Source organism: Arachis duranensis, chromosome 6 (genome assembly GCF_000817695.3).
Source record: "Arachis duranensis cultivar V14167 chromosome 6, aradu.V14167.gnm2.J7QH, whole genome shotgun sequence".
NCBI classification, from domain to species: domain Eukaryota; kingdom Viridiplantae; phylum Streptophyta; class Magnoliopsida; order Fabales; family Fabaceae; genus Arachis; species Arachis duranensis.
Window position 1 is genome coordinate 78,176,776 of NC_029777.3, and position 27,017 is coordinate 78,203,792.

The window sequence follows — 27,017 nt, forward strand, 5'->3', positions numbered from 1 at the left end:
CTAAACTCCATTGTTGGGAGTGAGGAGCTCTGCAGCGTCTCGATGATTTAATACAATTCCTTTGTTTTCCATTCAAACACGCTTGTTCTTATCTAAGATGTTCATTCGCGCTTAATTATGGAGAAGGTGATGATCCGTGACAATCATCACCTTCCTCAATCCATGAACGTGTCCCTGACAACCACCTCCGTTCTACATCAGATTGAATGAGTATCTCTTAGATTCCTTAATCAGAATCTTCGTGGTATAAGCCGGATTGATGGCGGCATTCATAAGAATCCGGAAAGTCTAAACCTTGTCTGTGGTATTCCGAGTAGGATTCTGGGATTGAATGACTGTGACGTGCTTCAAACTCCCTACATAGAGCTTGCCATGGAAGGAGCCTTGCGTGTGTTGAAGGATTTCAAGGAAGAGTCGAAGTCAGGGGACAAAGCATCTCCAAAACTCCAACATATTTCCTATTACTGCACAACAAGTAACAATTTGATTCTCTCTTATTTTTCTTACAATTTTAAATACTTTGACTTCTTACAATTAAATCCAAATAACCTTATTGGCTTCCTGACTAAGATTAATAGAATAAACATTGATTGCTTCAAACCAATAATCTCCGTGGGATCGACCCTTACTCACGTAAGGTATTACTTGGACGACCCAGTGCACTTGCTGGTTAGTTGTGCGAATTACAAATTCGTGCACCAATACAGCTTGCCATGGAAGGAGCCTTGCGTGCGTGAAGAAGAAGATAGTAGGAAAGCAGAGATTCAGAAGACAGAGCATCTCCAAAACTCCAACCCATTCTCCATTACTGCTTAACAAGTATTTATTTCTTGTTCTTTTACTTTTCGCAATTAAAACTAAGTACCCTTATTGATATCCTGACTAAGAATAATAAGATAACCATAGCTTGCTTCAAGCCGGCAATCTCCGTGGGATGTATTACTTGGACGACCCAGTACATTTGCTGGTCAGCTGCACGAAGTTGTGTATCACGATTTCGTGTACCAAGTTTTTGGCGCTGTTGTCGGGGATTGTTCGAGTTTGAACAACTGATGATTTATTTTGTTACTTAGATTAGAAAAAAATTGTCTTTTTGGTTTAGAGTCTTTTACTTTCTTTTCAAAATTTTTTATTTTTAAGAATATTATTTTTCTTTATTAATTGTTAGTTTTTCATTGAGTCTAGTTGCATATTTTAAGTTTGGTGTCCTTTGTGTTTTTGTCATCTAAAATATATATATATATATATACCATGTGATTTCCGGAAATTTTATTTTAGTTTTCTAAAAATTTTAAGTTTGGTGTTCCTTTTTATGTTCCTCGTGTTCTTGAGTCTTGCATGTGTTTTGATCTTAAAATTTTTAAGTTTGGTGTCCTTTTAGTGTTTACCTCCAAAAATTTTCGAAAAATAAGGGAGCTAGATCTAAAAGTTTTAAGTCTTGTGTCTTTTGGGTGTTTTTCTCTTTCCTCGTTAAGTTCAAACATACATCTTTTCCTTTATTTACTCATTAATTTTTGAATCTCTTGGGTTGACTTGGTCAAAATTTTTCAAATCATATCTTTTTAAGATTTTTAAAATCATATCTTTTTCAAAAACTTCCTAACCACTTTCTCTCTCCTCACTTGTTTGAAAATCCTCATAAACATTTTCAAATCTTTTGTATTTTAGTCTTTTTTTTATTTTATTATTTTGGAAAAAATATATAAATAAATAAATAAATATAAAATAAAATTTTTATCCACATCATCTGCCTTACTCTATCATGGACCTAAATGGAAATGAACAGTCCAAAAGGACTCTGGGGTCATATGCTAACCCCACTACTGCTTCATATGGGAGTAGTATCTGTATACCCCCTATAAGAGCTAACACTTTTGAGTTAAATCCTCAGCTCATTATCATGGTGCAGCAAAACTGCCAATATTCTGGTCTTCTACAGGAAGAGCCTACTGAGTTTCTGGCACAATTCTTACAAATTGCTGACACAGTACGTGATAAGAAAGTGGATCAGGATGTCTATAGATTATTGCTGTTCCCATTTGCTGTAAAAGACCAAGCTAAGAGGTGGTTAAATAACCAACCCAAAGCCTGCATAAGAACATGAAAACAGTTATCAGACAAATTCCTTAATCAATATTTCCCTCCAAAAAGAATGACACAGCTAAGGCTGGATATCCAAGGCTTTAACCAAGAGGATCATGAATCTCTTTATGATGCTTGGGAGAGGTACAGAGAGATGCTAAGGAAATGCCCCTCTAAAATGTTTTCAAAGTGGGTGCAGTTAGACATCTTCTACTACGGACTTATAGAAAAAGCTTTGATATCTCTAGACCACTCAGCTGGTGGATCTATACACATGAGAAAGACGATTGAAGAGGCTCAAGAGCTTATAGATAAGGTTGCTATAAATTAGTATCTGTACTTAAATAGTGAGTCCTCCATGAAAGAAGAAGCTAAGGCAGTATCAACTGACTTTAGTCCTCAGGAACAAGTTGCTGAACTCAATCAGCAACTATCTTCTATAACAAAATAGTTAGCAGAATTTAAGGAGATGCTACAAGAAACCAAAAATGCTAATAAGGATATGGAATCACAATTGAATCAGACAAAATAGCAGTTATCAAAACAGATAACAGAAGAGTGTCAAGCAGTTCAATTAAGAAGTGAAAAAATATTAAATACCTCAACTCAAGATAGTAGAAAGCCAAGAAGAGAACAACTGACAGAGCATGAGCAAACTGCCATCCAAAGTCCGTCTGAGGACATTAAGAGCCCATAGAGGAATAATTCTGGCATTCAAACGCCATAAAAGCGTGAAAAACTGGCGTTAAACACCCATTGGATGCCCAGTTCTGGCGTTTAAACGCCAGAAAAGGGTGAAAAGTTGGCAATTTGGCATCAAACGCCCAACCCATGTCCAGTTCTGGCGTTCAAATGCCAGGAAAAGGTAGGAATCTGGCGTTAAGCGCCCATTCCTCCTCATATCCTGGCGTTCAAACGCCAATGAGGGATCAGACACCTACAAGTGCTGATAATAACTCCCTCAAGAAGGCTTCTCAACCTGCTTCTATAGGAAATAAACCTGCAGTAACCAAAGTTAAAGAATACAAAGCTAAAATGCCTTATCCTCAGAAACTCTGCCAAGCTGAATAGGATAAACAATTTGCCCGCTTTGCAGACTATCTCAGGACTCTTGAAATCAAGATTCTATTTGCAGAAGCACTTGAGCAAATACCTTCTTATGCTAAGTTCATGAAAGAGATCTTAAGTCATAAGAAGAATTTGAGAGAAACTGAAAAAGTCTTTCTCACTGAAGAATGCAGTGCAGTCATCTTAAAGAGCTTACCAGAGAAGCTTAAGGATCCTGGAAGCTTTATGATACCATGCACATTGGAGGGTACTTGTACCAAGACAGCTCTATGTGATCTTGGGGCAAATATCAACCTAATCCCTGCATCCACTATCACAAGGCTTGGCTTGACTGAAGAGGTCAAACCAACCCGGATTTGTCTTCAACTTGCTGATGGCTCCATTAAATATCCATCAGGCGTAATTGAGAACATGATTGTCACAGTTGGGCCATTTGCCTTTCCCACTGACTTTGTAGTGTTGGAGATGGAGGAGCACAAGAGTGCAACCCTCATTTTATGAAGACCTTTCCTAGCAACTGGACAAACCATCATTGACATCCAAAAAGTGGAAGTGACCCTGAGTGTCAATGAGGATGAGTTTAGGCTAAATGCTGTTGAAGCAATGAAGCATCCAGACACATCAAATGACTGCATGAGTGTTGATATTATTGACTCCCTAGTGAAGGAGATCAGTATGGCTAGAGTCTCGAATCAGAGCTAGATGACATCTTTAAAGATGTTCAGCCTGATCTAGAGGAACTAGAGGAAATAAAAGAACCTCTAAAAACTCCTCAGGAAGAGGAGAAACCTCCTAAACCCGAGCTTAAACCACTACTACCATCCCTAAAATATGCATTTTTGGGAGAAGGTGACACTTTTTCTATAATCATAAGCTCTGCTTTAGAGCCACAGGAAGAGAAAGCATTAATTCAGGTGCTAAGAACACACAAGACAGCTCTTGGGTGGTCCATTAGTGATCTTAAGGGCATTAGCCCAGCCAGATGCATGCACAAGATCCTACTGGAGGATAATGCTAAGCCAGTGGTTTAACCACAAAGGTGGCTGAATCTAACCATGAAGGAGGTGGTGCAGAAAGAGGTCACTAAATTACTAGAGACTGGGATTATTTATCCTATTTCTGATAGCCCCTGGTGAGCCCTGTCCAAGTTGTACCCAAAAAGGGAAGCATGACAGTGGTTCATAATGAAAAGAATAAACTAGTTCCTACGAGAACAGTTACAGGGTAGCGTATGTGTATTGACTACAGAAGGCGCAATACAGCCACCAGAAAGGATTATTTTCCTTTACCATTCATAGACCAAATGCTAGAAAGACTAGCAGGTCATGACTATTACTGCTTTGTGGATGGCTATTCAGGTTACAACCAAATTGCAGTAGATCCCCAGGATCAAGAAAAGATAGCATTCACATGTCCATCTGGAGTATTTGCCTACAAAAGGATGCCATTTGGTCTGTGCAATGCACCTGCAACCTTTCAGAGATGCATGCTTTCTATTTTCTCTGATATGGTAGAAAAATTTCTGAAAGTCTTCATGGATGACTTCTCAGTATTTGGAGACTCATTCAGCTCCTGTCTTGATCATCTAGCACATGTTCTGAAAAGGTGCCAAGAGACTAACCTGTTTTTAAACTGGGAAAAGTGTCACTTTATGGTGACTGAAGGAATTGTCTTTGGGAACAAAATTTCGAACAAGGGAATAGAGGTTGATCAAGCTAAGGTAGAGGTAATTGAAAAATTACCACCAGCTGCCAATGTTAAGACAATCAGAAGTTTTCTAGGGCATGCAGGATTCTATAGGAGGTTTATAAAGGATTTTTCAAAAATTGCAAAACCTCTGAGCAATCTGCTAGCTGTTGACACGCCATTTATCTTTGATATGAAATGTTTGCAGGCCTTTGAGACTCTGAAGGCTAATTTGGTCATAGCACCTGTCATTTCTGCACCAGACTGGACATTACTATTCGAATTAATGTGTGATGCTAGTGACCATGCTATTGGTGCAATATTAAGACAGAGGCATAACAAGCTTCTGCACATCATTTACTATGCCATCCGTGTTCTAAATGACGCACAGAAGAACTACACAACCACAGAAAAAGAGTTGCTTGCAGTGGTTTATGCGATTGACAAGTTCAGATCCTAGTTAGTAGGATCAAAAGTGATTGTGTACACTGACCATGCTGCTCTTAAATACCTACTCACAAAGCAGGATTCAAAACCCAGGCTCATAAGATGGGTGTTGCTTCTGTAAGAGTTTGATATAGAGATAAGAGACAGAAAAAGAACAGAGAACCAAGTAGCAGATCACCTGTCCCGGATAGAACCAGTAGAAGGGGCGTCCCTCCCCCTTACTGAGATCTCTGAAACATTTCCGGATGAGCAACTCTTTGCCATTCAGGAAGTACCATGGTTTGCAGACATCGCAAACTATAATCCTGTGAGATTCATACCCAAGGAGTACAGCAGGCAGCAAAAGAAAAAATTAATTTCTGATGCAAAGTACTACTTGTAGGATGAACCACATCTCTTTAAGAGATGCGCAGACGGAATAATCCGTAGATGCGTGCCTAGAGAAGAGGCATAGAAGATCCTATGGCATTACCATGGATCATAATATGGAGGACATTTCGGAGGTGAGCAAACAGCCACAAAAGTCCTCCAATGTGGCTTCTACTGGCCTACCCTCTATAGAGACTCCCGAGAGTTTGTACATAACTGTGACAGTTGCTAGAGAGCTGGTAATCTGCCTCATGGTTACGCCATGTCTCAACAAGGGATCTTAGAGATTGAGTTGTTTGATGTATGGGGTATTGACTTCATGGGGTCTTTTCCACCATCATACTCAAACACTTATATTCTGGTGGCAGTAGACTATGTATCTAAATGGGTAGAGGTAATTGCAACACCCACTAATGATACTAAGACAGTGCTGAAGTTCCTCCAGAAACATATCTTTAGTAGATTTGGTGTCCCTAGATTACTAATCAGTGATGGAGGCACTCATTTCTACAATAAATAGCTTTACTCTGCTATGGTCAGATATGGAATTAGCCACAAAGTGGGAACTCCATATCATCCACAGACAAATGGGCAACTGAGGGCTCTAATAGAGAACTAAAAAGAATCCTGGAATGGACTGTGATTGCCCATAGAAAGGATTGGGCAAAGAGCTTGGATGATGCTCTATGGGCATATAGAACAGCATTCAAGACTCCTATAGGAACTTCTCCATACCAGCTTGTGTATGGGAAGGCCTATCACCTGCCCGTGAAACTGGAGCATAAAGCCTACTGGGCAACCAGATTCCTAAACCTTGATGCCAAATTAGTTGGAGAGAAAAGATTGCTCCAGCTGAATGAGCTAGAGGAATTCAGACTCAATGATTTCGAAAATGCAAAAATTTACAAGGAGAAAGCAAAAAGGTGGCATGACAAAAAACTATCATCCAGAGTCTTTGAGCCAGGACAAAAGGTTCTGCTGTTTAACTCTAGGCTCAGACTATTCCCTGGGAAATTAAAATCCTGGTGGAGAGGACCATATGTGATTACAAGTGTGTCACCATATGGATATATAGAGCTTCAGGATATTGACTCTAACAAAAAGTTCATTGTTAATGGACAGAGAGTCAAGCATTATCTTGAAAGCAATGTTGAGCAAGAATGCTCAAAATTGAGACTAGATTAAAGCTCAGTAAGGTCCAACTAAAGACAATAAAGAAGCGTTTGCTGGGAGGCAACCCGACCATTTGCATAGTTTATTTGTTATTTAAATAATAATTATAAGAGTTTGATATAAATTATCTTCAAGATTAATTCTCAATTACAGGAGTTCACAGAGTTACAGAAGGATTCAGAGTAGGAAGCAGAGAAAAGGAGCTCACTGGCACAAAAATGCCAGTAAGAGGCATCTTTGGATGTTAAACGCCAGAATGGGTACCATTCTGGGCGTTTAACACCAGAATTGCAGCATCCTGGGCGTTTGAAAAAACACCCAGTGACAAAGGCTTTATGGCGTTTAACGCTAGCCAGGGTACCTGGCTGGGCGTTAAACGCCCAAAACAATGCCATTCTGGGTGTTTAACGCCAAGAATGTGGAGGGGAGGAAGTCTTGTTTCCAACTCAATTTTTTTCAAATTTTCATGTTTTCATCCATAATTTCTTGCATGAACATGTTACAAATTCTCATTTTTCAATTTCAATTTCAAAAAAAAATCTTAATCCTGAAAATCTTTCTTCATTCTTCTTCAACTTCTTTTCAAATCTTTTTCAAAATTCACATATCTTTTTAATATCTTTTCAAATCTTTTTCAACTCATCATACTATCTTTTCAAATTTAGATTTATCTTTTTCAAAACTCTCTCATATCTTTTCAATTTTAAAATTACATCTTTTGCATATCATACTTATCTTTTACAAATAATATCTTTTATCATATCTTTTTTTCAAAATTTTCGCCCACCCCCTCCCTTTTAAATTCACATTTGGCCACCCCCTCTCCTCCACAACTCGAATTTGCTTCTCCTCATATTCATCTCCTTGCTTTCTTTTGCTTGAGGACAAGCAAACCTCTAAGTTTGGTGTGTTTTTCGTGATCACTGAGATAAGATTCACTAAGATCATGGCTCCTAAGGAAAAACAAACCACTTCAAGAGGCAAGAAAGAGAACACTCCAAAACTACTTTGGAATCAAGAGAGGTTCTTAACTAAAGAACATGCAGACCATTACCACAAAATAATGGTTCTAAGGTCAGTGATCCCGGAAGTTAAATTTGATCTGAAAGAAGACGAATATCCGGAGATCCAAGAGCAGATTCAAAACAGTGGCTCGGAAATTCTAGCTGATCCTGAGACAAAGGTGGGTAGAAACATGGTTCAGGAATTCTACTCAAATCTGTGGCAAATAGATAAGCAGAGAATGACTGGAACTGCCTTCTATACCTTTCGAACTATGGTCAGAGGGAAGATTACCTACTTCCATCTGGACAAAATAAGAGAGGTCTTCAAGCTATCTCAACTACAAGATGATCCAGAATCCTTTAACAGGAGAATAGTGAGATTATATAAGCGATTGGATCAGGTTTTAGAGGACATATGAATCTCTGAAACCAAGTGGATAACCAACACAAAGGGTGTCCCAAATTAACTCAAGAGAGGAGACCTCAAACCAGTCGCTAGAGGCTGGCTGGACTTCATTGGGCACTCTATACTGCCCACCAGCAACCGCTCTGAAGTCACTGTCAAAAGAGCAATGATGATCCATTGTATTATGCTGGGAAACAAAGTGGAGATTCATCATCTGATCTCTTGTGAGCTTTACACAATTGCAAATAAGAACTCCACTAACGCCAAATTGGCTTACCCAAGCTTAATCTCTCTGCTATGTAAAGATGCTGAGGTAAAGATGGGAGTGGATTAATATATCTTAGTCGAGCACCCAATCACCAAAAAGTCAATAGAAGGACAACAAGTGCAAGATAACTCCATCAAGAGAAAGGCGTAGGAGTTCCTCCCAGAAATCCCTCAGATTGACTACTGGACCCGCCTAGAAACATCTATCATCAAGCTGCAAGAAGCTATGGATCAACTGAAAGAAGAACAGCAAAATCAAAATAGCATGCTCTACAAACTGCTTAAGGAACAAGAGAAGCAAGGGCATGAGCTACATGAGCTAAAGCGCCAGAAGTTGTCTCTTGAAGAGTCAGACACCCCACAGATTGAAGGAGCATCCATCTCCCAAAATAAAGGTTGTTCAGAGTCCTAACTCTGTGATAACTTTTATTATTAGGAACCTATTTTAAGAATTACATGAGCATTAGTATTAGTAGCATTTATTTTTTATTTTCAAATTGCATGAGTAGTATTTTATTTTTATTTCCCAATATAGCTATAATTTACTCCTCTTATCATCATTAAACATGAATAAAATAGTAGATTTTGTTTAGAAGAGCAAGGGTGCAAATATCTCAAGTATAAAATAAGAAAAATTCAAATTATTTATATGTGGTGGCATTACTTTAGCTCTCTGAATGAATGCTTGAACAGTGCATATTTTTTATAGTAGAGTCTATGAATGTTAAAAATTGTTGGCTCTTGAAAGAATGATGGAAAAAGAGAAATGTTATTGATGATCTGAAAAATCATAAAATTGATTCTTGAAGCAAGAAAAAGCAGTGAAAAATACAAAGCTTGCTATAATCCAAGGCTTTGAGCATTAATGGATAGGAGGGCCCAAGGGAATGAAATCCTGGCCTAAACGGCTAAATCAAGCTGTCCCTAACCATGTGCTTGTGGCATGAAGGTCTAAGTGAAAAGTTTGAGACTGAGTGGTTAAAGTCATGATCCAAAATAAGAAGAGTGTGATTAAGAACTCTGGACACCTCTAACTGGGGACTTTAGCAAAGCTAAGTCACAATCTGAAAAGGTTCACCCAGTTATGTGTCTGTGGCATTTATGTATCCGGTGATAATACTAGAAAACAAAGTACTTAGGGCCACGACCAAGACTCATAAAGTAACTATGTTCAAGAATCAACATACTAAACTAGGAGAATCAATAACACTATCTAAATTTTGAATTCCTATAGATGCCAATCATTCTGGATTTCAAAGGATAAAGTGAGATGCCAAAACTATTCAGAGGCAAAAAGCTACAAGCCCCGCTCATCTAATTTGAAATTGAGCTTCATTAAAGACTCTGAGATTTTATTGTACCATAATCTTCTTTTCATCCTATTTTATTTGTCTAGTTGCTTGGGGACAAGCAACAGTTTAAGTTTGGTGTTGTGATGAGCGGATATTTTATACGCTTTTTGGTGGTATTTTCATATAGTTTTTAGCATGTTTTATTCACTTTTTATTATTTTTTATTAGTTTTTATGCAAAAATCACATTTCTGGACTCTACTATGAGTTTGTGTGTTTTTCTATGATTTCAGGTATTTTCTGGCTAAAATTGTGGGACCTGAGCAAAAATCTGATTCAGAGGCTGAAGAAGGACTGCAGATGCTATTGGATTCTGACCTCCCTGCACTCGAAATAGATTTTCTGGAGCTACAGAAGCCAAATTGGCACGCTCTTAACTGCGTTGGAAAGTAGACATCTAGGGCTTTCCAGTAATATATAATATTCTATACTTTGCCCGAGTTTTGATGATGCAAACTGGCGTTTAAACGCCAACTTCCTGCCCTATTCTGGCGTTAAACACCAGAACTGAGTTACAAGCTGGAGTCAAACGTCCAAACTGGCACAAAAGCTGGAGTTAAATGCCAGGAATAGCCTACGCACGTGAAAGCTTCATTGCTCAGCCCAATCACTCACCAAGTGGGTCCCGGAAGTGGATTTCTGCACTATCTATCTTAGCTTACTCATTTTCTGTAAACCTAGGTTACTAGTTGAGTATAAAAACTACTTTTAGAGATTCATTCTGGACCTGATGATATTTTACATCTGAATTTGTATCTTCTACGGCATGAGTCTCTAAACCCCATGGTTGGGGGTGAGGAGCTTTGCTGTGTCTCGATGGATTAATACAATTACTTCTGTTTTCTATTCAATCATACTTGATTCTATTCTAAGATATTCACTCGCACTTAAACATGATGAATGTGATGATCTATGACACTCATCACCATTCTCAACCTATGAACGCGTGCTTGATAACCATTTCCGTTCTACCTTAGATTGAGTGTGTATCTCTTGGGTTCCTGGTTCACGAGTTTGACTACTTCTCCTGACAACAGAGCATTCAATCCGTGAGACCAGAGTCCTCGTGGTATAAGCTAGAATCAATTGGCAGTATTCTTGAGATCTGGAAAGTCTAAACCTTGTCTGTGGTATTCCGAGTAGGATCTGGGATGGGATGACTGTGAAGAGCTTCAAACTCACGAATGTTGGGCATAGTGACAGACGCAAAAGGATCACTAGATCCTATTCCAGCATAAGTGAGAACCGATAGATGAGTAGCCATGTATATGGACCTTTTTCACTGGAAGGACAGATGGTAGCCATTAACAACGGTGATCCACCAACATACAGCTTGCCATGGAAGGAGCCTTACGTGCGTGAAGAAGAAGACAATAGGAAAGCAGAGATTCAGAAGACAAAGCATCTCCAAAATTCCAACCCATTCTCCATTACTGAATAACAAGTATTTATTTCATGTTCTTTTACTTTTCGCAATTAAAACTAAGAACCCTTATTGATATCCTGACTAAGAATAATAAGATAACCATAGCTTGCTTCAATCCGGCAATCTCCGTGGGATCGATCCTTACTCACGTAAGGTATTACTTGGACGACACAGTGCACTTGCTTGTCAGCTGCACGAAGTTGTGTATCACGATTTCGTGTACCAGTGACCAAACGTCATCTTATCTTTTTGTTTTATGTTTAGAGCAACTGACCTGTATATCAATCACCAAGTTGATGAGGGTAGTTAGGAGCCAGTTGTTGTGTCCAAAAGAGGTCCTAGAATTTCTCACTTAATGTTTGCTGATGACTTATTACTTTCTTGCAAAGCTAGAAAGAGTCAAGTGCAAATGGTAATGGAGGTTATGACTAAGTTTTGCAAGGTCTTAGATATGAAAATTAATGTTGATAAATCTAAAGCGCTTTGCTCAAAAAATATTTCTACTAGAAGAAGAGATATCTTCACGGGAGTTTCTTCCTTTTGGTTTGTTTAGGACTTGGCAAGTATCTCGGAGTTACTCTCAATCCTTCTTGGATGACTCGAGCATTTTTTCATGACGTCCTTGACGAAATTTGTGGAAGATTAGCCAGTTGAAAAGGTAGGATGCTTAACAGGATGGGAAGACTCTGTCTCATTAATTCGGTGGTTACATCTATTCCCTCATACTGCATGCAGATCTTTCTTTTTTTCCAAGGAAATAACTGATAAATTTTTTTCCATGATGAGAAATTTTCTCGAAAAAGGCCAAGCATATAGCAAGGGTTTAAATATACCAACTAGAAAAACTACTGTGGCAATTTATTAAACAACCTGATGAAATTTGGGTCAGAATGTTAACAGCGAAGTACATCTCTTCTCATAGAGATTGGTGTATTTTTAATTTTGCTAAGGGCTTCCATGTTTGGAAGGATATGTGCAAAGTCTTTGGCTGTTTGAAAGAGGATTTTGATAAGGGCATTGGGCTGCTTGATCAGAATTTTTGGTTTGATCATTGGAGGAAGGAAGGGAGGTTATCTACAAAGATGGATTATGTGCATATCTCTCATTCGAACCTTCACATTTCAGATTTATGGTTTAATGACAATTGAAACTCTGATGGTATTTATTCTCTATTGAATCATAATTTGAAAGCTAACATCCTCTCTTATAATTTAGCGACTCAATTTGGCTTAGAGGCAGGTTGGTTTTGGTCTGGGGCAGAATCTAAGGTGTACGGTGCTAGTAATGGTTACTTATGGTTTAGTAAAAGGATGTTTGATTGGCAAGATCAAGAAAATTTGTTGTGCCTTTGGTGTCAGTAGATTCCTGATAAGCATAAGTTGTTGGCTTGACTCTGTTTGAAGAATGCTCTTTCTATAGCTATGTTCAGGTATAAGAGAGGTATGGCAAATTCTGATCTTTGTCCTAGGTGTCTTGTCTTTTCGAAAACTATCTTATATTGTGTTAGAAATTGTGTGAAAGCTCAGATTGTTTGGCAAAATCTACATATTGATCTTCAGCCTCAAGATATGTATTCTTGGTTCATGGAAAATAGTAAGGGAAAAAGCTTTCAAATTTTTTGCGGGTCTTTGGTGGATTTAGTGAGTAAGAAATAATGATATTTTTAATCCAGACAAAGCGTGGTCACTGAATAAAATCACAGGTTTGACTATAGCTTCATCACAAGAACTTATGTCTTTTTTTTAGATGAATCGTGTTTTTTTGTCTCCCTCTATTAGTAATAGTTGGATATTGTCTTCTCATTATATGTATAAGATTAATTGTGATGCCAGTTTTTGTAGTAGTAGAGACAAAATTGGCTTTGCTTGTGTGAGCAAGGATTGGAGTGGTAATTAGCAACGAGGCTGTATGGGAGTTTTAACCAATAATAGTGTTTTTTATGAAAAATTATTTGCTATTTGGAGAGATTTTATTCTTGCTTAGGATGCTGGTCATAGAGATGTCATATGTGAGATTGATTGTGTAAAGGCTTAATTCTTATTCAAAATAGAGAGTAAGTGTGGAGTTTTGAATATTTCTTGATTCAAAAACGGGACAGATTTAATACTATTTTAGAGAGAGACAAATAAAATGACAGACATCATGATAAAAAAGACGTTGACAACAAATTAAAATCATGTTGAACTCAGAGCACCTTAGAAGAAATTCAAAAAATACTTGATTAGAGACCTTACTACTGCTAACTACTCTTAGGCTTTAGTTCTCTCTTTTTTTTTGTTCTTTTTATTTTTTTTTTCTTTCTTCTTATCAAGACCAATTTAACTAATTTATCAATTTTTAATTGATTGTCTGACAATCTTTTTATATCTTAAATTAAACTTATTTAATGGTTGGGACTGATTCTAACAAATCAGTCAATTCGGTCTAACTTTTAAAATCATGCCTTTAAGTATTTCCACCCTTCAAAGTTCAAACATTAAGCACATTAATCAAAATATAGAATCTAACAAATCGCCAACGATATCCTTAATTCCTTATTATGTTGGTATTGGAAAAAAATTGTAAAGATAAAAAAATTAATGCAATCAAATTTTATATCTTACAAATTACTGATTTTAAAGATAAGTATTTTCTTTAGAATTTAATTCTATCTAGCTTATGGTGTGTTTGGAACGTTAAATAATTATTCTAATAATTTTTATTTGTGTAATTATTTTTTAAATAATCATGTAACAATTAATTTATATTTAAATGATTTAGTTAAAAAAATTTATTTAAAATAATTATTATATTTAAAATGTATAAAAAATACTATTTTTTTTTTTTACATTGTAATAACAACTCTAATTTTTGCACTAATGCGAATTTTTCTTAAAATAATATTTTAAAGCGATTAATTTTATTTTGACGAGTCGACTTCGAACCTCAAAGTAAAATAAATGGTAATACAATTTTATTATTATGTTATTTATTTATTTTACTTGTTTTAATTATAATGAAGCCTAGATAATAATATTAATATTATTATTATCAAGTCCGATTTTTACCGATAAAATTAACTATTGGTATTTCTTAATGAGTTTAGAATTGCTAATGCTTCATCAAATATCTTTTAATTTCTAAGTTACTAATGTCATTTATATTAGTAACTTATACATATTTAACTTTATTAACCAAAACCACCTAGTAATATAACATTGACACAATCTTTCTATTGACAACTCACCCTACCATTAAGATCAAAAACACTTCCCTTAATTTGTTAAACATATTGCATGAAGAAATGGTAAAGTGACCGAGAGCTTTCATCAAAGAAACCGTAAGCCTCCACCATTTTCTTCCTTTGATTTCACTTAATCCATAATCCTAATAAAAAATTTAATTCGGTAAAAGTGTTTGTATCTTTCTCCTTTACGTGTTGGCGTTACTTTTGTCCGGTGAAAGTCGACGGTAACGTAGCTCTCCTACCCCTTGAGCTTGGCCAACTAGAGTTCTACGAGACACGGAGGATTTCAGACGTTTTTCCCTTCAGCAACTCAGTCAGAAAGTTTCTCTGAAATTTTGAGTATTTCGATTACGTACGAAGGTAGGGTTTTGATAAATTTTCACCGACTAGATGATATTTGATAAGTGAATTGATGTTTGGATTGAGTGTTATTGAGATTTGATTGTGTTTCATGTTGAATTTTGTTGATATATTGATATTTTGATGAGGTTGTATTTCAGTCAGCTCGAGAATGGATAATATTTTAAGTTAATATTTTGATAAAAAATAAAACAGGATTTCGGTCTCGTTGGAGGACAAGAAATTAATTTGGAAATTATATTTTGAAGGATATCATTTTATTTTTATAAAAAAAGGAGACCGAGGTTATGTTTATAACTATAAACTAAGTTTTGAAAGGAAAATGCTATTTTGAGTTTTTATTCAAAATTACTCTGTATATTAAAATAAATTATTTTCATCAAAGATAAATTATATTGTGGATGATACAAATGAGAAGAGGAAGAACGAAAAGTAAAGGAAAGAAAGATTAAAGGAATCTCTGCCACAGGAGAGCAGAGGATAAAGATTAAAGAATATATTAACTAAAAGGATCTCTGCCATAGGAGAGCAGAGAACAAAAATTAAAGGAATATATTGATTAATGAAATGACTGCCACGGGAGAACAGATGTGACATTGTTTGGGCCTTAGTGCCAAATGTAAAGTGGGGATGTCTACACACTGAGAACTGTTTTCCAGATGTACGCTTATTGATTTGGAAAGTCACACTGTATGCGGCCTAGCCGTACGACTTAAAGTCACACTGTATGCAGCCTAACTGTACGACTTATAAGCACACTGTATGCATCTGAAAAGCCATATCTGGGACTTGTGCCCGGGTAATGTCGGGAGCGGGTAGGAAACCGACACATGAGCTCATGGCCTCGATAGGACTAGACATGCATCAGCCTTGTTGTGCATTTGCATTTTACTTGGTATGGTGAAATTATTTGTAATTGTCTTTTTGTAGTAATTAGATAATTTTCTGTGATTCTTGGTATACTTCATTGTGAATTACTTGAACTGTGATAACCCTGACTAAACTAACTACCCTCGACCCTACTAAGAACCCCCGGTTCTTACCCCTTTTCTTTCTCCCCTTCAGATGGATACCGGAGTTATATTTTACGAGATGGACCCTCCCTATATATACGAGGATATTGTACATCATAGGTTTTATGTAGTAGCTGCGGAGATTAGGACTCGTATGTACATTCTGCTTGATCATCCCTTCCGTCACCCGATTGACCCTCCATAGTTTAACCCCGACATGTCCTATGAGTTTTCACTGCAGTGGCTCCACCCAAATGCTCCCTTTCACCCATTTCATGATAGGCCGGTGCCTCACCAGCACCCCGATCAGCTTGCGGATCAGGCAGACCCTGAGCCTGAGCTCATGGAGGAGCATATTCCAGAGCCTGTACCGGAGGAGGATATTCTAGTGGAGCAGATCTCAGTATCTTCATCTGAGCCATCTTTTGAGGAGCCACTCACCGCCTCTATTACTGGACCGGCGAGTGCTGGTCAGACCAGTAGCTCGAGTGCCAGTGCCCCTCCCGAGATTATAGAGATTTTCGATGACGAGGACGAGGATCTTGAGGAGTGTTCTGATGTGGTTGTGATCTCCTCTGACGATGATAGCTGAGTCTTGGGAGTTGCGGTTGTGCCTTTTGATAGTTTTTTGTGTTAGCCTAACTTTTCTGTTAATCTCTCACTTTTGGTCAGACTCACTGAGAGAGTAGGGTGTACATAGTTGACTAGGCTAGTTCGAGTACTAGTTTAGGATTTTTCTATATGGACCAGGACCCGGAGTGTTGGTTAGTACATAGTAGTATTTCTGAAAGGTTGTATGCTAACTCAGGATATATATATATATATATATACACGATATTACCTGTATGCGTATGATATGATGCTGGCTTGTGTATGTCTAATTAGCTGTCCTAGCAATTTTTTTTATAAAAGTCCTTCTAAAAATTCGATAGTATGCTAACCCGATTACAGGCTTAATAATACATAGTAAAGGTTTCATGTGAATAAGTTGGTGACACTTAATTTCTGGTATGATCATGACTTACTGGGAATTGGGTCGTTACACACATAATACTCAAAATAGGGTTAAGATTATTCAACTCAAGTAATACTTAAGTTTTATTGTTTTGATTATAATTCAATTGCTCAAATTTCACCTAAATATTTTTTAATGAGCTTTTTTCATATGGTACCAAACATCCTACTGTACATTCTAATAATATTATGAAAACTGAACCAGATTAGCTGGTTGAACCGATTCAACTGAGAACTGGCGTAGAAAATGATTCGATCCTCCTACTTAAACCGTCAATAACAAAATCGTCGAAGAAATGTTGAATCGGCCGGTTGGACCGGAGTAAAAATTGATCGATTCAAATAAAACACCGTCGTTTTAGTTACCTTACCTTGTCTCCGTCATCTTTTGCTATGTTGCTGTTATTGTTACTTGTTATGCTGCTGTTATTATTATGCTGTTGTTTTGTTATGACACTTGAAATTAAGTAATCTGTGATTAGTGTTTTGAATTTGAAATTTATGATTAGTGATTTATGCTGTTGTTGTGAATTAATTTCGGGGTGATTATTTGTTATGCTGCTGTTTTGAATTAATTTAGGAGTGATTATTTCTAGTTGTACTGCTGTTGTTTTTAACGTTGATTATAATTTATTGATTTCAGTTATCGACGGAAGTATTAATCAAGAAGCAGTTGCTGATAACAATGCACCTGTTAGTAATAATTCGCCCGCCAATCCTCCCAAGTGCTCAACTAAGCCTTAAAAGTGTTTGCAAAATAAAGAGGCGATACACGAGGTTGATAAACGGTTTACAAGGTGGCTTTTGGATTGTGGAATTTTTTTTATACGACGGTGGTAGTAGTGATCTTTATGCTGCATCTCTTGATTCATTTGCTCAAGAGGGTGGAAATAAAGATAAAGATAGCTCCACCGAAGCAAATCTGCAACAAGTTCTTGTGGATTTTGATTATTGATAAATTTTCATGCTATTTTGGATATTTTTTTTTTTACTATTTAACTTTTGAGATTGTATTTTCATAACATCATATAAATTTAGTTGATGATATTTCATGTAATGTTTTAAATTTAGAAGATATTTAAGATTTATATTACACTATAACTGTATTTTATAATGTTTATTCTTAATTTATTTATTATTTTATTCTAAAATAATTTTTTTAATTAAACCACTAATAAAATTGGTTGGACCAATAAATTAATAAACCAATAGTTAAAATTTAGGACGGTTTGACGATGGGTCAGATATCAAACCTTGCATTCCAAACAAGGGATGGGAACAAAGAGAAACGGGTTATTAACCGGGTCAATCCGAATCCAAAGTTATTTATGTTGTAGTCAAAATGTCAAATACTCAAATAGTCAAATGTTAATGTTCAATTATTCGTGAGAGGTATAAAATGTTAAATCCCACAGTTCTAGGGTTTTAAGGTTGTTGCTGTGTCAGCTTTCGTGCTTGTTGTGTTGGATCTACTGTCACCGAAAGACGATTCATTTGATTTGATATAGCCATGACTGCTCAGACCCAAGAAGAGCTTCTAGCTGAGCACCTCGAGCAGCAGAAGATCCATGTAATTCATCTTCTCTTCTCAAACAACCTTCTTCACCCTCTTTTCTTTGATTCAATTTTGATTGTTAGGGTTTTGGGATGTTTTAATCGGTTTACCTTTCTTTTGGTTCCCTCCGGGGAGGGGGGGGGGTATCATTGGGTTTGTGGGTACTGATAGTGTGTGTTTTAGGGTTTACCTTTTCGGCGGTGTTTCATTTTGGAGAATCTTATGTTTGCTATGTTATTGTGATTTGTATTGTTGATTCTAGGTTTGTAGAAATGTAGTAGCTTTAGGTGTGGAAGAGTGGAACATTTCAGTTGAGTAAATTGGAAGGCTAATGGGAATGGAAATGTTCTGGGAGTTTGCAAGAGAAGACGGAGTGAATTTTGAATTAGAACATATGCATTTTCGAACAAAAGAATAGTTGAAAAGAGTTTGATCTAGGATAACAGTTAATAACATCAAGTACACTCTTTAACAAGTGAAACATGTCTCGAATCATTGTTTAGATTCTTTTATACAGCGTGACTATAGTTTGGTCAATTTGTACTGATGCCCTTTTGTACTCTCCATCTTTTATGGCCTACTATGTTCTCTGTTGTCTAATTTTTTAAAGCTTTTTAGTGTTGGTTTGGATTGGCTTTTTTGAGTGAAAAAAAGTAACTTTTTTTTAATAAAGTATTTTATTCAATTTGAAACATATTTGGATATGTCTCTACAAAGTAGTTTTGTTAAAAAAAAGAAAATTATTTGCTTTTGTTTTTTAAAGCTAACAATACCTTTCTTTTGAAAAAACCAGAAGCAAAAGACGTTTTTAATACTTAAAAATTCTTTTTATAAAGTCTATTTAAATATGAAATCATTTTTGTCTATTAAAAAAAGTTCTTTTTTAAAAAGATGAAAAAAATAAGTATTTTTTTCATAAGCCAATCCAAACTGACCCTTACTTATATTTTGTGTAGCATGATGAACCTGTAGTTGAAGATGATGAAGATGATGAGGATGACGATGATGAAGATGACGAGGATGATGACATTGCTGAAGGTAAGTTAGCAAGGCACCTATGTCTTATCTACTTTTGTTCTTGCATGTGGTATATTTTTAATTGTAGCACATCTCTACTAACTTTGTTTGAATTTTATGAAGTCACAGAACAGAGTTATATTGTAAGTAGATAATTCAATTTAGCCAATGTTCACTCTAGAAGTGACCAGTATTTTCTTTCATGGGCTGTTTTGAATTTTGTCTAATACTTCTCTATTTTGTTTTATTTTATTTGCTGCCTTCGTTTTTTTAGGGAAATAATTATGGACTGCAAAGTTGTTGAATTTAATCTTTTATTTCTTTCTATAGTAACTTACAGTCTTATACCTTTATTAATTAGACCTAGAAATTACTCTCTATGCATTTGATGGTCAACATGGATTAATGGGACGCATTGAAGTAAATTTAAATTTCTTCCCAAATTGCATCTTGAAATTGAGTTATAATAAATCATGCACGTGTTGTGCCAGACACTGGTTGGGTTAAATTCTTCTAAGTGCACCTTCAATTTATCCTGTTTGCTGTATGAATGTGATAATGCTATCAATTATTGTTTATTTTGTACATGAATGTAAACAATGGATGCAACTAACAGTGAGGAACTTGCGTTCTAAAACAGGACATGAAGGTGATGTTGGTAGGTCCAAGCAGACACGGAGTGAAAAGAAGAGTCGCAAGGCAATGCTCAAACTTGGAATGAAACCTGTTACAGGTGTCAGCCGGGTGACAGTGAAAAAGAGCAAGAATGTTAGTAGATTACTAGATTTTACACTTTGTTTATACTGATTGTCTTGTCTCCATGTATTGATCAGTTTGTTGTTTGTCAGATCCTATTCGTTATCTCAAAACCAGATGTTTTCAAAAGCCCAACATCCGACACATACATCATATTCGGGGAGGCCAAGATTGAAGACTTGAGCTCACAGCTACAAACTCAGGCAGCAGAGCAGTTCAAGGCCCCCAATTTGGCTAATGCAGGACCGAAACCTGAATCTTCTAGTGTTGCCCAAGATGACGAGGATGTGGACGAGACGGGAGTAGATCCCAAGGACATAGAGTTGGTGATGACTCAAGCTGGAGTGTCAAGATCAAGAGCCGTTAAAGCTCTCAAAGCTGCGAATGGCGATATCGTTGCGGCCATTATGGAGCTAACTACTTGATGGATGGCAGATTCTGTAGAATTTTGGTATCTGGACTCCTCGGTTATTTTTCTCTCTTGATCGAAATTTTTGCTCTCCTGGGTTTTTAAGTAGTGATTTGACAATATCTCTGTTTTCTTCAGCTTTTCTGTGTAATGAAAGCACATTTTCAGCATTGGCATGTTTTCATGCCAAGAATGACAATCATGATTACCAATTGTCTTTCTTTGTTTTTCACAAATTGCACTTTTGTGTTTCATGATTAGTATGGCTTACATCTCACAAAATTACAATGCTTGAAAAATTGGAAAAATTCTTAAATGTATAAAAGATTGAACTTGTTGAAAATTCATTTGGTGTAAAGTTGTATTTTTACATGCAGGATGGATCTACTTTGGTCACTTTGCTCGAGTTGGCGAGGGAAATAATTGAATATGTTTCCCATGCATATATGAATCCTTCATTTATATTATGAGTGAACAGAATGTCAGAATCCAAATTAGTAGTTGACTCTTGACTCATGGCAATTTTTGTCTTGCCTTGGATTGGTGGTTGGAACCAGATCAAAATTTTTAGTTAGGCTGCTGCAAGCTCTGGAAAAAAAAAATGATTTTAGTTCTCGTTATATTTTTTTAAGGGGTTAGATTTCGACTGAATTTTAATTTAGTCACTAACGTTTCAAATATTCTATTCTGATACCGAAAACTTTTAAATGTTTTATTTCAATCCCAAAAGTTTTAGGCAGGCTCAATGTTGTTCCACTATGAATTTTGATACAAGCACATAAAATTGATCAACCAATGATCACTAATATATAAGTTTTTCTTTTGATTTTGAAGCGTTGATAATTGATTGTTAGGATTTGGAATTTTGTACAAAAGGAAAATTGAGAAGTGTCACAAGAAGATTTTGGTTATGTTTTTCTAATACATAGAAGATATGCTTTAATTAGTAACATTATTAATATCTACGTCATTCATTCTGTTAACAGAAAAGCTCTACATCCATGTAAATAATTTATCCAAGCTATCCAAGTAACTTGTCTCACACGCGCCTCCCCCACTCCCTGACTCGTTTGTCATACACGTGCCACATATAACGTAAAACTTCTTCTCTTCTGTTGCGTGATAAACCTTCTGCTGCAACGTAAACCTTCTTTTTTGGTGCGCGTTTTCGTTCTTCTTCTTCTCCTTCAATGTAATAAGCTTCGTCGTTCTCCTCTATTTGCATTTCATAATTTCTTCTTCTCTGCTTGAGTTCTTCCTTATTGATCTGCATTGTCTTCAACGTAATAAGCTTCCTCGTTCTTCTTCTTCTTCTTCGTTTTCTTCTTCCATCTTCACTTCTAAATCAAAACAATGAATGATTCGAGTTGAAATCAGTTGATTGAGAACTATTTGAATTATTGTTCTGAAACGAATCATGCTGATGAGGTTTGGATAATTCAATTTTGAATTGAATTGAATTGAATGCAATTGCTAATCTTATTTGAATTGAATTCATGGACATAGGTGTTTTTGAATCTGAATTGAATTGAATTGAATTCAATGGACGAAGGTGCTTTTGTATTCAAAATTGATTTTGTATAATGGATTATGTTTCGTTTACTCAGTACTATAAAGTTATTTCACTATGAGTACGTGTTTCGGTTCGTTATGCAGAAAGGAGTTTGAATTTGAATATATATATATATATATATATATATAATGGATTATGTTTTGTTCACTGAATAATACATAATTGTTTCACCGTATTGATATTTTCGGTTCACTATGCAGACAAGTTGAATGCAATTTGTTAATCTTATTTGAATTGAATTCAATGAGCATATGTGTTTTTGAATATGAATTGAATTAAATTGAATTCAATGGACGAACGTGTTTTTGTATTCAAATTTGATTTTGTATAATGGATTATGTTTCGTTCACTCAGTATTATAAAGTTGTTTCACTATGAGTATGTGTTTTAGTTTGTTATGTAGAAAGGAGTTTGAATTTGAATATATATAATGGATTATGTTTTGTTCACTGAGTAATATATAATTATTTCACCATATTGACATTTTCAGTTTACTATGCAGACCAGCTGTGTTGTGGATGAAAAATTTGTCCCAAAGGTGGAGATGATTTTCAAGACACTAGAAGAAGCTGGAAAGTTCTACAAACATGATTCCAAACTTGCCGGCTTTTCTACCAAAATAAGGAACACGACTCGAGACGAAGACAAGATTAAGAATTAATTAATCGTATGCAGCAGAGAGGGGAGGTGGAAATCCAAGATATCTCCAACTCTGAAGACAAATCCCTCAGCCGAGTTAAATTGTCCAGCCAGGATTTACGTACACATAATGAAGGACATCGGTCTTTGGACAATTTCCAAAGTCATTCTGAATCACTCACGTCCTTGCTGCCCAGACCAGGTAGAGATGCTCAAACAACACAGGGAGGTTAGCATGTTCGTGCGTCGCACCATTGAAACCAACGAGGAAGCTGAAATCAGACCAAGCAAAATTTACCAATCATTTGTGGCAGCAGCCGGCAGTCACCGTGAACTAAGTTTTATAGAAAAAGACGTGAGGAATTACATCACAAGGGAAGTATGGAATATTTCCGAACAAGACAATGCCAAAGAATTTGGAAAGTACCTACTAAGAATGAAAGAGAAGAACCAAAATTTTTTCTTAGAGCTCAACCTCGAAGGCGATCATTGCATTAAACATGCATTCTAGGCTGACGCAAGAAGTAGGGCCGCATGTGAGTATTTCGGAGACGTGATTTCATTTGACACCACCTACAACACAAACAGGTATTCCGTTCACTCACAAATAGTTTTATGTTCAGTGAATGTACAAATTTTGGTTCACCACTGTCTGGGTGCGTCTATTTATGCAGGTACAATATGGTTTTAGATTCTTTTGTTAGTGTGAATTATCATGGTCAGTCAACACTTCTTGGATGCGCGCTGATGAAAAATGAGGACATCCAATCATTCAAATGCTATTCAACTGTTGGCTCCATTGCATGGGAGGGAAGGCACCGAAAGGCATGCATACTGACCAATGCACATCGATTCAAAGGGCAACTGAGCTATGCATGCCAACAACAATTTACCCATGGTGCATCTGGCACATCATGAAGAAGATCCCAACCACAAATTAAACGGGTACAAGCGACATGATGAAATCGAACAAGAGATGAGCCATGTCGTTTGGAACTCGTACACAAAAGACATATTTGACAAAAACTGGAACGATTTCCTCACAAAGTACGGCCTCAGAGGCAACAAGTGGCTCTCAGGTAACCGAGGTTTCAATTCGAATTCTTTTCATGCCCATACCTATTTTTTTTCAAAAGATGAACTGGTTTCGGTTCACCACACCGTATTGGTTCGGTTTATTCTGCAAAGCTGTACGAGGACATATGGATTCTAGTTTACCTGGATCACCACTTCTGGGCTGGGATGAGAAGCACACAAAGGAGTGAGAGCATGTACGTATTTTTTAACAAGTTCATCACACGCAACAGCTCCCTGAGAAAATTCGTGAAGCGATACGACAATTGCCTAGCAAGCAGAGAGCAAAGTGAGAGAGAATTCGATGCTGCAGATTTTCACACCGTGATACTGTGGGCAACAAAATCAGCAATAGAGGCTCAGTTTCAGCATGTGTATACCCACGAGAAGTTCAGGAAAGTTCAAGCACAATTCAGAGGTAAAGTGAACTGCATCACAAGATCAATGCATTCCACCCTAGGTTTCATAACATATGAAGGCGTAGAACGGGTTTCCAACTCCACATTCAAGAAGTTTTTTGTCACCTACGACGCAGTATCACGAGAGGTAATGTGCCAGTGCTTGCTGTTCGAGTCAATGGGCATATTGTGCCGCCATTCCCTGAGTGTTCTAAGCTTCGAGCGAGTGGATAACGTGGCATCGAAATACATACTGAAAGAGGAGGCACACACACATCAAGAGCAGCCATGATGAGCCTCTACTGCAGCCAAGAAGTAAGAGATTTGACGAATTGGTGTTTCGTTCGCATAATATATGCGAATTTGCATCTGAGTTTGAGGAGCTAACTAGAATTCTGCACCAGGCGTTTGACAAGGTCATGGCTGAGATGCAAGAATATCAAGAGAGAAGCAAAGGAAAAAGTTTGTTATCCCACGATGAAGCGACGTGAATGGCATTCAAAGCCCGCCACACGTCAAAATAAGAAGTCGGTCCAATAATAGACTTGGATCAAACCTGGAAAAAAAGATCTCAAATGCCATGAAGAAAAAGAAAAAGATAGCTGGTGCATGAAAATTACACTCACACTATGTAATTCCACATAACTAACCAGCAAGTGCACTGGGTCGTCCAAGTAATACCTTACGTGAGTAAGGGTCGAATCCCACGGAGATTGTTGGCTTGAAGCAAGCTATGGTTATCTTATTATTCTTAGTCAGGATACTAATAGGGTTCTTTAGTTTCAATTGTAAAAAGTGAAAGGGCATAAAATAAGTAATTGTTACGCAATAATGGAGAATATGTTGGAGTTTTGGAGATGCTTTGTCTTCTGAATCCCTGCAACATAATGCTTTCTTACTTTCAAACATGCAAGGCTCCTTCCATGGCAAGCTGTATGTAGGGCGTCACCGTTGTCAATGGCTACTTCCCATCCTCTCAGTGAAAATGGTCCAAATGCTCTATCACAGCACGGCTAATCATCTGTCGGTTCTCGATCATGTCGGAATAGGATCCATTGATACTTTTGCGTCTGTCACTACGCCCAACACTCGCGAGTTTGAAGCTCGTCACAGTCATCCAATCCCTGAATCCTACTCGGAATACCACAGACAGGGTTTAGACTTTACGGATTCTCAAGGATGCTGCCACTGGATTCTAGCTTATACCACGAAGACTCTGATTAAAGAATCCAAGAGATATTCATTCAATCGAAGGTAGAATGGAGGTGGTTGTCAGGCACGTGTTCATAGGTTGAGAATGGTGATGAGTGTCATGGATCATCACCTTCTTCATATTGAAATGCGAATGAACATCTTAGATAGGAACAAGCGTGTTTGAATAGAAAATAGAAATAATTGCATTAATTCATCGAGACGCTGCAGAGCTCCTCACCCCCAGCAATGGAGTTTAGAGACTCATGCCGTCAAAAAGTACAAAGTTTAGATCTAAAATGTCATGAGGTACAAAATAAGTCTCTAAAAATTGTTTAAATACTAAACTAGTAACCTAGGTTTACAGAAAATGAGTAAACTAAGATAGATAGTGCAGAAATCCACTTCTGGGGCCCACTTAGTGTGTGCTGGGGCTGAGACTTAAGGTTCTCATGTGCCTGGGCTGTTTCTGGAGTTAAACGTCAGGTTGTAACCTGTTTCTGGCGTTTAACTCCAACTTGTAACATATTTCTGGCATTCAACGCCAGAATGCAACATGGAACTGGCGTTAAACGCTAGTTTACATCGTTCATCTTCGAGCAAAGTCTGGACTATTATATATTGCTGGAAAGCCCTAGATGTCTACTTTCCAACCCAATTGAGATCGTGCCAATTGGACTGTTGTAGCTCCAAAAAATCTATTCCGAGTACAGGGAGGTCAGAATCCAACAACATCAGCAGTCCTTTTTCAGCCTGAATCAGATTTTTGCTCAGCTCCCTCAATTTCAGCCAGAAAATATCTGAAATCACAGAAAAACACACAAACTCATAGTAAAGTCCAGAAATATGAATTTTGCCTAAAAACTAATAAAAACATACTAAAAACTAACTAAAACATACTAAAATATATATGAAGTTACCCCGAAAAAGCATATAAAATATCCACTCATCACAATACCAAACTTAAACTGTTGCTTGTTCCCAAGCAACTAGATAAATAAAATAGGATAAAAAGAAATCAAGAAGCAATAATATCTCAGAGTTTTAAGTGAAGCTCAGATTCTAATTAGATGAGCGGGGCTAGTAGCTTTTTGCTTCCGAACAGTTTTGGCATCTCACTTTATCCTTTGAAATTCAGAATGATTGGCATCCATAGGAACTTAGAATTCAGATAGTATTATTGATTCTCCTTGTTTAGTATGTTGATTCTTGAACACAACTACTTTATGAGTCTTGGTCGTGGCCCTAAACACTTTGTTTTCCAGTATTACCACCGTATACATAAATGCCACAGACACATAACTGGGTGAACCTTTTCAGATTGTGACTTAGCTTTGCTAAAGTCCCTAATTAGAGGTGTTCAGAGTTCTTAAGCACACTCTTTTGTCTTGGATCACGACTTTAACCACTCAGTCTCAAGTTTTTTACTTGGACCTACATGCCACAAGCACATGGTTAGGGACAGCTTGATTTAGCCGCTTAGGCCTGGATTTATTTCCTTGGGCCCTCCTAT

General features: G+C 36.9%; 2 protein-coding genes across 2 annotated transcripts; both read left to right on the forward strand.

Moving 5' to 3' along the window:
• The first annotated feature begins 18,256 nt into the window (after positions 1-18,256).
• Positions 18,257-20,865, forward strand: LOC107494163 (nascent polypeptide-associated complex subunit alpha-like protein). The gene is made up of 4 exons (XM_016115190.3): positions 18,257-18,462; positions 19,404-19,485; positions 20,105-20,232; positions 20,313-20,865. The coding sequence occupies exons 1-4, from the start codon at positions 18,403-18,405 to the stop codon at positions 20,643-20,645; spliced, it is 603 nt and encodes a 200-aa protein (XP_015970676.1). The 5' UTR covers positions 18,257-18,402; the 3' UTR covers positions 20,646-20,865.
• A 2,871-nt stretch (positions 20,866-23,736) lies between these two features.
• On the forward strand, positions 23,737-24,605 carry LOC107494167 (protein FAR-RED ELONGATED HYPOCOTYL 3-like). Its single transcript, XM_016115194.1, has 2 exons — positions 23,737-23,920; positions 24,055-24,605. Exons 1-2 carry the CDS (start codon positions 23,737-23,739, stop codon positions 24,603-24,605), a joined length of 735 nt encoding a protein of 244 aa, XP_015970680.1.
• Positions 24,606-27,017: the final 2,412 nt, after the last annotated feature.

Excerpts from the sequence above, each read along its gene's own strand:
- LOC107494163 (XM_016115190.3), top strand. The coding sequence starts at position 18,403 with ATGACTGCTCAGACCCAAGAAGAGCTTCTAGCTGAGCACCTCGAGCAG. Across the intron at positions 18,463-19,403 it reads TCGAGCAGCAGAAGATCCAT|CATGATGAACCTGTAGTTGA; the intron begins GTAATTCATCTT and ends TATTTTGTGTAG. Across the intron at positions 19,486-20,104 it reads GGATGATGACATTGCTGAAG|GACATGAAGGTGATGTTGGT; the intron begins GTAAGTTAGCAA and ends GTTCTAAAACAG.
- LOC107494167 (XM_016115194.1), top strand. The coding sequence starts at position 23,737 with ATGGTGCATCTGGCACATCATGAAGAAGATCCCAACCACAAATTAAAC. Across the intron at positions 23,921-24,054 it reads AGGCAACAAGTGGCTCTCAG|TTTACCTGGATCACCACTTC; the intron begins GTAACCGAGGTT and ends TATGGATTCTAG.